This window comes from Chionomys nivalis, chromosome 18, assembly GCF_950005125.1.
Source record: "Chionomys nivalis chromosome 18, mChiNiv1.1, whole genome shotgun sequence".
NCBI classification, from domain to species: Eukaryota; Metazoa; Chordata; class Mammalia; order Rodentia; family Cricetidae; genus Chionomys; species Chionomys nivalis.
Genome location: NC_080103.1, coordinates 37,920,051 through 37,931,964, shown reverse-complemented (window position 1 = coordinate 37,931,964; position 11,914 = coordinate 37,920,051). Strand labels below are relative to the sequence as shown.

Below are 11,914 nucleotides of genomic sequence, written 5' to 3'. Positions count from 1 at the left end.
GCCGCCGAGCTTCTTATCCCCACCCACCTCGCGAGCTCCGGCAGGCAGTGGTGCATATAGACATATTTCTGGGAGCTGTCCATGAGCTCATCGCCCTCCCGGCGCGCGGCGAGGGAAGGAGCCCTCCTCTTTCTCCCAGCGCCTCCAGTCGCCCGCCCAGCCCGCAGCCCACCCGGCGCGCCATGGCCCCGCGGCTCCCCGCGCGGAGGTAGGTGGGCGCGATCGGCTGTGCCCCACGGGCCATCGCGGCCACAGCCGGCCTTCTGCCGCGGCCGCCCAGGAACACGCGGCTCTCCGTGTGAGCCCGAACGCTGCAGGCCCGGAGCCGAGGAGCCGAGGACACGAGGGACGACCGGGCTTGACCGAGGCAAAGAGCCCCGAGAGCGCGGACATGGCTTCTCCCACCTCCCCCGGCCCGGAGGGCGGGGCCTGTACCCCGACGAACCCACCGCGGATCCGTCAGGTGGGTGCTGGATGTGATGGGCCGCCGCCCCCTACGTCCTCGCCTCCCCCAAGGTTCGGGACCTCGACCTCAGGGCAGGGGCTGGCCCCGCAGGGGACTCACACAGGCGCGCCTGGACAGCTCGCCTGACCCAGGAGTATTCTCGAAACCTCTATTTCACAGTCCCCTTTGCAATGCACTCACGCTCCTCCGCCCCATACACACACACACACACACACACACACACACACACACAGGCGCGCGCCTTCCCCAACCAGGCATGTAACTTCTGTCCGTACACACTCAGGCACACCCGCAAACTGCTCCCTCTGCGCAGCACCGAGGCACACACCCAGCTGTCACATGACCCACTGCAGAGCTATACCGTTAGAAGCCACTCAGGGTGCTGGGATGGGGTTGTACCCCCCCTAATGGAATTCCCTGAGGACCTTTGCCAGGGGTGGCTGCAAACGCTGGCTTTTCACCCACAGGAGAGAAGGGACCACAACTTTCAATACAGCTATTCCCTACCATTGCAGCCATGTAATTGTCGGAAAAACGTTCGTGCTTGCCCACATCTATGCTCACACAGTTTGCCCAGCACTCCAGCCTCATAAGAAGGGCTCTTGTACTTGTCTGACTGTTTGAATAAGTCCTGATTTCTGTCTCCATGCTAAGAATTTTAAAAGGCAGTAGTGGTCGGGCATGGCAGCCCGCGCCTTTAATCCCAAGCACTCCAGAGGCAGAGGCAGAGGCAGGAGAATCTCTGTGAATTTAATTGAGGTCAGCCTGGTCTACATAGCGAATTCCAGGCCAGCGGGAGTTGCTTAGTAAGACACTGTCTCTATAAAACACGGTGGTGGTGGTGGTGGTGGTGGTGGTGGTGGTACGGCTGTGGGGAAGTGGTCCTCTATCCACTAGGGATCTGAGGTTAGGTGTCTAGGCCTTTTACTTGCTGCCACAGCCGGGACTCCCACCCTTAGTGCGTTGGATTATTTTATCACAGTGGTTGCGATTGTCCTCCAGCCGTGTTCCGATGATGTATTATTATTCTGAGACGTGGTTTGCTAACAGCAAGCAAGGCGCTCTTTTAACAGAGAGAACGGGATTCCTAGTTAGAAACAGTAAAAACATGGTTACTATCTGGGCAGAAAGGTAACCCCCAACAGAAAGAAATGATGTTTTTCCCTAGCAGTGTGAAAATTTCCAAGAACACCTAACTCCATAATTTATGCATGGGTAATAGTAAAATTTGGTTGACATTTAATTTGTCTCATTTGACACCTAATATCTGTAGATGGAGTTGTATTATGTATGATGGTATGCTTTCTTTAATGGGCATTTAAAATCCAATGTCTAAAAATTGGTGTGAAACTCGTTTTTATGGCCGTCTGTTTCCAAAGCAATTGCTAGGATTTGAAATTCTTATGGGGACCAGGACTCCAGTTTTATGACAGTAATGTTTGAAACTGCACTTGAAGCTATTTTTTTTTCCTCTCAAATTGTGAGAGCAAGTATTACATTTGGGTTAGGGATAGTTATGCATGGAAGAATGAATGTGATATTTTTCTTTGCCATGTAAGAGAAATCGCATTGTAAGCAAAAATCATTTTTATAACAGCATTGGCTAGATATGTTAATATGTGTGTAACACTCAGATATGAATATTTATAGGAAGTAAAATGTTAAATAGATTAACTTAGATACAATATAAGCATGCACACACATTTCTGTGAAGTCTTTTCTATATTTAGAACACTTTTACTGACCTTAGCTATACTGGGGATGAAAATAGTTACTTGGAGAAATTTGCATGAAAGGTCATTGCTGTTCTGCAAAGTAGACACTTTCCTGAGAAGATCTCGTTAAAAGCTGTGTGTTAAAAGATATCATGCTGCAACACTGAAGTCACCAACTGGTGTCCTCTGTCCAGGGTTCCATGCTTTTGACCTTCCGGCACTCTTCCAGTGATTGGTGCATTAATTTGCATAGGATGTAGAAATGGGCTGTTCACATTGGTCATTGCCCTCTACCTGACTTACCCAGTCAGGTAGAACAGAAACATCGCCAACCTCTGGCTGCAGAATCCAATCTCCTCCGTTTGCCTGCAAGCTATTCGGAACAAGTTAAAAATAGCAAAACAGAAGGTCTAGCTGGGTTGTCCTGCTAAGCGGTGAGCTATTTGACGTCCCAGTCCCACTGTGTTGTGACTGTGTCATTGTTTGCTGGACAGGGTTCTCTGTGTCTTTTAGTCTTTTTTTCCAGTGGATTCTGGGTTTAATTGGACTTAACTTAAAATCTAAACCTTCTCCCTCTTTCTGAACTATGTTGAGAGAAAAATGTAACTAAAAACACTGAAGTCCAAAGAAGTCAAAATGATGATTAAGCACATTAAATGGCTTTTAGCAATAAACTCACCAATCATAATTTTAATATATGATAAAAATTCAGAAATAGAATTACTTTAGAGGGTCTAGAAAGAGCATTTAAGATCTATCACTGGGTGCCCCTCCAGAGGACCCAGGTTCAATTCTCAGCACCCACATGGTAGTTCACAGCTGTCTGTAAGTCCAGTTCCAGAGGATCCAATACCCTCACACAGGCATACATGCAGGCAAAAGATCAAAGCACATGAAAAAAAATAATTAAAAATTTAATTTTTTTTTTAAGAAAAGGTCTGGTAGGTCTTCTTTTATAACAAGTACAATTGGTAAATTAACATATTTCATTAGTTATTTGAAAGAAAATATGCTATGCAGTTAGACAGTAATAGCTCATGACTTTAATCCGAACACTCTGGAGGCAGAGGCAGGTGGATTTCTGAGTTGTGAGGGTCTACAAATTGAGTTCCAGGACAACCAGGAAGGACTACACAGAGAAACACTGTTTTCACAGAACAAATCCAAAACCAAAGAAAGAAAATATACTGTGTTGAAATTCACTTACTTAATGCACTCATTCATAAGTTTTTTTCCTTTTTTTAAGTTAGAAAAATTCTTGTTTTGAGCTTTGAGCATATTCCCTGTGTTCCACTCCATTTTCTTTCTTTCTTTCTTTCTTTCTTTCTTTCTTTCTTTCTTTCTTTCTTTCTTTCTTTCTTTCTTTCTTCCTTCCTTCCTTCCTTCCTTCCTTCCTTCCTTCCTTCTTTCTTTTTTTCTTTTTTCTTAAGGTAGCATTCAGAGAACCCAGGTAGCCTCCAATTTGCTATCTGATGGAGGAAGACCTTGGTCCTCCTGAGTCCAGGGATGAATTAACAATCATGCTGCAAAATAATATTTTTATCCTAAGGTAGAGAAATGAAGAAGGCAACCTGAGCATGGGGCACATACCTGGAAAACCCAGCCTTTAGGAGGCCAAGGCAGGAAAATTGCTGTGAGTTCAAGGACAACCAGGAGTTAGATAGCAAGGCCTTGTCTCAAAAAAATGAAAGAAAGCAAGAAAAGAAGGCAAAACAATTTCTCATTATTAGTATGGATTTTTAAATTTTATAATGAAAGCATTGAACTATTTGATCTTTTTTATTTATTTAACTTTATTTTATGTGTATTAGTATGTGGGTATTATGTCAAATCCCCCTGGAACTGGAGTTACAGACAGTTGTGAGCTGCCGTGTAGGGCTGGGAATTAAATCTGGGTCCTCTGGAAGAGCAGTCAGTGCTCTTAACCACTGAACCATCTGTCCAGCCCCAGCAGTATTTGAATTTTGAATTGTCTATGGGGTATTCTTTAAATTTAGATAAAATAGATATTTTCAGCATTGTTTTAATCATTTCTCTAGTAAGGAGAATAATATCTAAATAATATCTAAGGTTGCATAGATCTAAAGTACGAGTGTAACTGAATTCATTTTTTGATCTACTTGTTACATTTATGCTCTTGTTTAACAATTTGATATATTATTGGAATGTTTATCAATCAGATGTTATTTTTAAAACTTGGTCTTTTGGACTAAGGTTATATTTTATTACTGATGTGTGTGTTTGTTGGTGCCTGTGCATGCACATAGTGTAAGTGTGGACACACATACTCTGGTGCACATGTGCAGAGTTGCTTCTTTCTGGTCACTTTTAAGTCAGCTGTGAGCATTGTGCTGAGCTCACCAGCCTGCAAAGCAAGTGCTTTGACTGGCTGAACCATTGGCCACTTTTAGACTGAGGTCTTTCCTTTCCTTTCCTTTCCTTTCCTTTCCTTTCCTTTCCTTTCCTTTCCTTTCCTTTCCTTTCCTTTATCCCTTCCTTCCTTCCTTCCTTCCTTCCTTCCTTCCTTCCTTCCTTCCTTCCTTCCTTCCTCCCTCCCTCCCTCCCTCCCTCCCTCTCTCCCTCCTTCCTTCCTTCCTCCCTTCCTTTCTTTCTTCTTTCTTTTTTAAGAGCTTTTAGAAAATGTTGATACAACATGAAATATCTGAAATACTTATTATTTTCACATAAAGTGGTTTAAAATGAAATGAGAGTCAAGGATGAGTGACCTTCAACTTCCTTCTTTTTTTTTTTTTATTTTATTTTTTTTTTTTGAATTTTATTTAATGCACATTGGTATCTTGCCATGGGTGTCAGGTCCCTTGGAACGAGAATTCTGGACAGTTGTGAGCTGCCATATAGGTGCTGGGAATTGAACCTGGGTCCTCCGGAAGAGCAGCCCGTGCTCTTACCCACTGAGCCATTTCTCCAGCCCCTCAACTTCCTTCTTTTAATGAAAGTCATATCTTAGGGCTGAGGATGTAGCTCTCAGTTGGCAGAATTCTTGCCTAGCATGCATAAGGTCCTGGGTTCAATTCCTAGCAATGCATAAGTAGGGTGTGGTAGCACTAATTGTAATTCCAGCATCAAGGAAGATCATTACTTCTACATCATCATCCACGATACATTGAGTTCCAGGCCAGCCTGGGCTATATGAGACCCTAGCTCAGTAACAGGGCTAGAGAGGGGGCTCAGTTGGTAAAGTGCTTGTAATGCTCCCAAGGGACCAAGTTCCATATGCACAACCCCTGTTGACAGAGAGAGAACGAGAGAGAAACCTTGGTGAGATGTTACGTACACTTGTGTTCCCAGCACCTGAGAGGTGGAGGCAGGTGTAATCTGCGGCTTCAGTAGCCTACCTAGTGAACTCCAGACGGAGCTCCAACAGAGGCTGGTGCCTGAGGTATAACTAGTGCAGACAACCTCTAGCTTCCAGTTTTAGAGTTTCCACTTAAACAAACAAACAAACCACAACCACAAACCAAAAACTCTTATTTTATTTTCAGAATAAATAAAATTCAGAAGTGTTATTTGCTCCTTTCAAACTCATAAGCCAAATTATTACCAAACCAGGAAGACACATATCTTGCACACCAGCTTGTGTTTGCTTATGCATTTATTTGTGTGTTTATTTATTTCTTTTTGGTACTGCTAACTGACTCCACAGCTTTGCTGGGCTTAGCAACACTGTGTCGCTGAGCTATTCATTCCCATCCCTGCTCCGCCCTGTTTGTTATCCCAGGCCAGCTTCAAAGTTGCTTTCCAGCTGAAGATGATCTTGAACTTCTCTTCCAGACACCTAGTTTATGAGATGACCAAACCCAAAACCCTGTGTGTGGTAGGCATCTTATTAACTAGTCTCTCAGGACTGACATGCTCCCCCTCCCCCATTGATTTTAAGACAGATCTTGCTAAATTACCTAGGCTGGCCTTGAGCTGGTAAACTTTCTGGCTGGTTCAGTCTCCTAAAGACCTGGGACAAGGAGAATACATATTATGGGCCCTGTATTTGTTTTTCATTCTTTTTTTTCTTTTCTTTTCTTTTTTTTCTTTTTGGTTTTTCGAGGCAGGGTTTCTCTCTGTGTAACAGCCCTAACTGTCCTGGAACTCACTCCTGTAGACTAGGTTGGCCTCAAACTCACAGAGATCCACCTCTGCCTCCCAAGTACTGGGATTAAAGACATACACCACCACCACCCATCCAAAAGGTATTCTTTTTGTTTATGCTGTGATGATTTAGAGACATTTTCTGTGGCAATAATAAAGTGTTTACAAGGAACCAGTCGGAGTGCTCAGCTCACACTAGTCCTGGGAAAGAGATATTGTTATTCTCATTTTCATGTTGATGAAGTATGAGCGCAGGAAAACTGTACTATGTGTTGAAGTTCACAGACAGAGAGTTTTAGCCTGGGGATTTAAAATGGGTCTTGGTGGCTTAGCTCACGGCCACTGTTTACTGCCCTGCTCTTCTGATTCCAGCACTGAGACTATTAAGGGAGCCCCTTCCAGCCGTCTCGGCGCTCCCAGCTGGCGTAATTATTCTCATGAAATTCTCTTTTGAGCTGCCTTGTCTTGACTGTGGGTTTTAGTGAAATTACTCAAATCCATCAAATGAGAATAACTTCAATTCTCTCTCCACTTTTCTGTTCTCTCAAAGAGCATTTCAGCAGTCAGTGTCGGGGTGCCTGAGGACAGAGACTGCCACACTTTGTTTTTGTCTCTTGTGGGGACTACCCAGTTATTTCTGTACTGCGCTCCTAAAAAATGTTAAGTTTGAATAATTTGGGTTTATGGAGAAGCTTCTCGAACAGGTTCTCTCTTCCCCCTAAAGTGCTTATACTTTCAGCATCAAGACTTTCTGTTTTTTTTTATTTCTTCTATTATTGCATAGACTTGTCAAGATGAAGATGTTGTATCTTGAGGTATATTTGGGTGTGTATATTTGTATATCTGTATGAACACACCCACCCACATCATGCTACCCCCCATCCACCCACACACACACTTGCATCTTGTATATTCTGCCCCCATAACTGAACAAAAGGATATTAAATTTTGAATTTTCATATTCTACAAAACATTTGCATTTTAGGAGAGGACGATTGAGTTTGGACGGTGAAAGGATGGGAGAAAAAACAATAAATGAATATAGCAATATTTAAACATTTAAATTTATATTTCAAATTAATTTTTTTGGTTTTGTTTGTTTTTTTTTTTTTTGAATACAGGGCCTCCTGTAGCCCGGGTGGTCTAGAACTCGCTATGAAGATGAGGAGGGTCATGATTTCTTGACCTTCCTGCCTTTCTTACTGCTGTAATTACAAGCATGGTCTCCATGCCAGGTTTTACATTTTGCTGTTAATTTGTGTATAGTAAAATTCTCTTTTACATATAGCGTAACAAGTTTTGATAACTATTAAATGTGTAATGATCACCATCTGGGTACAGAGTAGTTCTGTCGCTATAATATTTCATCTGCTAATCTTGTGGGCCAGGATTCCACACACATTTGACACTTGGTAGTCAGAGGCTGTTTTCTGAGTGTGTATGTGTGTGTGTGTTTACTGCAGTGCTGGACACTGAACACAGGGGCTGATTTATGCTAGACAAGGGTTTGGGTGGGCAGTGGTGGCACACGCCTTTAATCCCAGCAATCAGGAGATAGAGAGAGGCAAATCTCTGTGAGTTCGAGGCCAGCCTGGTCTACAAAATGAGTTCCAGGACACGCTCTAAAGCTACAGAGAAACCATGTCTGGAGAAGAAGTAGAAGAAAGAAGACAAGGGCTCAGCCACTGCACTATATCTGCAGTCTAAGACCTTACATTTTTGCCTTTCCCAGAACATCAGATGAGTAGACTTATCTGGAATATATCCAGTTGAAATTGATTTTTTTTTCACTCAGCCTGTAAAGCCTTCTAAGTTATTGCATGTGTCAACATTTTATTCCTTGCTGTTGCCGAGCTGTATCTATTGTGTGGTCTAACACTCCTGGCCATTCACTAGATGAATATTTTGGGTTGTGTCCAGGCTAGGGCAATTATGAATGAAGTTGGTATTAAATATTTGTATGTAGGATTTTGTGTGAGTGTAAGATTATGTTTCTCTTGGATATGTTTTTGTCTAGGAATAGGATTGCTGGATCATATGTGTACTGGATAGTTTTATGTCAACTTGACATAAGCTAATGTCATCTAAGAGGAGGGAACCTCAATTAAGAAAATGCCTCCATAAGATTGGGTTGTAGCCGGGCGATGGTGGCGCACGCCTTTAATCCCAGCACTCGGGAGGCAGAGGCAGGCGGATCTCTGTGAGTTCGAGACCAGCCTGGTCTACAGAGCTAGTTCCAGGACAGGCTCCAAAGCCACAGAGAAACCCTGTCTCGAAAAACCAAAAAAAAAAAAAAAAAAAAAAAAAAAAAAAAAAAAAGATTGGGTTGTAGTCAAGCCTGTAGGGCATTTTCTTTTTCCTTCTCTTTTCTTTTTTTTTTTTTAACATTTTGATAGTTTAATACATTTTTTTTACATATATAGATATATGGGATTTATTTGGAGTGGCTTACATGTTGAAGTCCAGCTAATCTAACACCAGCTGTCTACCAAAAGAAAATCCAAGAATCCTCTAGTTCAGTCAACGAGGCTGGATATCTCAGCTGTATGGCATTTTCTTCATTAGTGATTGATGTGGGAGGGCCAAGCTCATGGTGTGTGGTGCCATCCTTTGACTTGTGGTCCTGGGTTCTATACGAAAGCACGTGAAACAAGTCATGGGGATCAACCAGTGAGAAGCACCCCTCCATAGCTTCTGTATCAGCTCCTGTCTCCAGGAACCTGCCCTGCTTGAGTTCCTGTCCTGACTTCTCTCACTGATGGACTACAATGTGACCCAAAACCCCAAAAACCCCTTTCCTCCTTGGCTTAATTTTGGTCATGATGTTTAATCATAGCAATAGTAACCTTAACTAAGACAATATAGTAGGTGTGTTTAGCTTAGTAAGAGCTTCCAGTCCGGTAGTGGTGGTCCACGCCCTTTAATCCCAGCATTTGGGAGGCAGAGGCAGGTGGTTCTCTTAGTTTGAGGGCAGCCAGGTCTACAGAGTGAGTTCCAGGACATCCAGGGCTACACAAAAGAACCCTGCCTTGAAAAAAAAAACAAAAAGAGAGAGGAAAAAAAATTTCCAAGTTAGTTTTGTTGAATATTAATGAGAAAAAAGAAGGGACTTTAGGCTTCATTCACTGTGAAGTGTGAAGAAAATGAGCATTTTATGTCTTATAAGTAGTTATTAGATGGTCAGATCATGGTACATTGAGGAACTAATTACCTATGTCTAGTGACACATAGCAGCTTGGAGTTCAATAGCCTGTTCCCCTGGGTTTTATATCACTAGTCTGCAGCTCGGTTAGACTGAAGGATCAGCTGCGGTGACCCCTCAGCTGGGGCAGGAACCATGTAAGCTGTCTCCACTGACACATCTTACGTCTAGTGGCCAGTGCTGGATGGGGCCGGAGCAGACCTGGGTGAATCTTCTCTAAGTAGACACGTGGCTCCCACTGCGTGGTGACTGAGCGCCAAGGGTAAGAGTTCCAGGAAAGTTTCACAGAGGTGAAAATCCTCTTTCTGCCTTAGCTCTGGAGCTACTTTGCCTTAATCTGTTGCTCAAGGTGGTCCAAGTTCATCTAGATTCAAGGAGAAGGACCTGGACGTCAATGCTTGATATGCAAAAGGGGTGGAGAGTAATGTTACATCGTAAGAACAGCCCTGTGGGATGACGTGTGAGCCTTCTTTCAAAGTACGCTCTACCGCAGATAGTGGGTGCTAAGCTGATTGAAAGTAAGCTGATGTCAAACAAGACTCATCCTGGTGCTTGCCCTTGTGACAAGAACTAGTCAAAAACCATTTCATCGGAGATACTTTCTCACACCTTCAGGAATCATTGTGCTTGATTTTGGCCATCTTTTTAATAGGCCAGAGATCCGGGACTTGGGTCTGCTGGTAAAATTCTGGGCAGTGTTAGACTGTACTGCCCTTAGGCTCAAGTGGGAGAGCACCTGTATATACAGCCACCCACTGTGGGTCTCTTCGGACTGTGTCCTTTCCTGCTGAGTGAATGAGGAGTGTCTAGAGACGGGAGACTCGCTCGTGTGTGACTTCCATCATTTTCCTCAGGTGTGCCCTAGGACTCAGGACATGGAATTCCTGTCAAACTGGTCTCAAGGGTGTAGAGAACCTTTCTTTCCCTTTGTTGTTTTCGCAGGGCAGCCTGTGAGGCCAGTATGTATACCCGAGGACCCAGTGGTGGTCGTTTGTTGGGTCTAGAGCGAAGGCTGTGGTATCCACACATCTTGGTTCAAATCTGGCTTCACTACTTAATGGTTTTGTAACTCTAGGCAAGCTACATAACTAATTTGTGCCTAACTTCACTTTGGACGTGGAGGTCGTACTGGTATTCACTGAAGACAATTTGTTTAAGGATGAAACAGTATTGCATTCATATGAATTTAGCTTAATACCTGGGTCCTTGTAAATATTCTTTTTTATTGTTTATAGAATAAATGCTCAATAAATATTCGGTTCTCCACTTTCCCAAGGACCACACAAGAAAAAGGGATAGGTATTCTCCTGGGCAGTAGACATAAGTCAGCATCAGGGTGTACAGCTCGCCTGTTGCTGTCTGAATAAGTCTCAGTAAATTGTGAACATTCACTTAGTAATCTAATAATTCATCTCAGAGATAAATGATTAAACCAAAAAGAATGGAACTTGTAGTTCAATAATAGGCAACAGTGTGGCCTTGACTAATCCACCTTTCCTCTAGCACTTCCAAAAAATTCTATCAAAAATGCAAAACAAAGCCGGGCGATGGTGGCGCACGCCTTTAATCCCAGCACTTGGGAGGCAGAGGCAGGCGGATCTCTGTGAGTTCGAGGCCAGCCTGGTCTACAAGAGCTAGTTCCGTGACAGGCACCAAAGCTACAGAGAAACCCTGTCTCGAAAAACCAAAAACCAGGGCTGGAGAGATGGCTCAGCGGTTAAGAGCATTGCCTGCTCTTCCAAAGGTCCCGAGTTCAATTTCCAGCAACCACATGGTGGCTCACAACCATCTGTAATGAGGTCTGGTGTCCTCTTCTGGCCTGCAGGCATACACACAGACAGAATATTCTATACATAATAAATAAATAAATAAATAAATAAATAAATAAAAAACCAAAAACCAAAAAAAAAAAGCAAAACAAAACAACAAAACAAGCACATAAATACTTGAATGCTATAGAATTATAAAGATTTAGAAATAGTGTAATAGTACAGGCTGGGACTGCCGCTCTGGTGGCAGGTACAGTGTTTGCCCACCATGCCTTGGGCCTTGACTTTCATCTCCAGCACTTAAACCAGAAGTGGTAGCACATCTGCCTGTAATAACAGCATTTTCGAGGTCGAGGCAGTAGGATCAAAAGTTTAAAGTCAGGGCTAGAGAGATGGCTCAATGGTTAAAAGCATCGGGTGCTCCCCCAGAGGACCCAGGTTCAATACCCGGCACCCACATGGCAGCACCCCAGTTTCAGGGGATCACATATCCTCACACAGACATACATGCAGGCAACACACCAATGCACATATAATAGAAATAAATGTTAAAGTTTGAAGTCATCTTTGGGAACAGAGAGAGTTGGAGACCAGCCTGGGATACAACAGACCGTATCTCCAAATAACAAACAACAAATGAACATTGCGCATGTCAATG

The 11,914-nt window shown here is 43.3% G+C and overlaps 1 protein-coding gene across 1 annotated transcript in view; it reads left to right on the top strand.

Moving 5' to 3' along the window:
- Window positions 1–260: 260 nt before the first annotated feature.
- Ank2 (ankyrin 2) overlaps window positions 261–11,914 on the top strand; it is a 532,749-nt gene continuing 521,095 nt past the window's right edge. Inside the window, exon 1 of the mRNA XM_057793904.1 lies at window positions 261–463. Coding sequence (XP_057649887.1) covers window positions 392–463 — 72 coding nt within the window. The 5' untranslated portion in view covers window positions 261–391. The remainder of the gene's footprint in view (window positions 464–11,914) is intronic.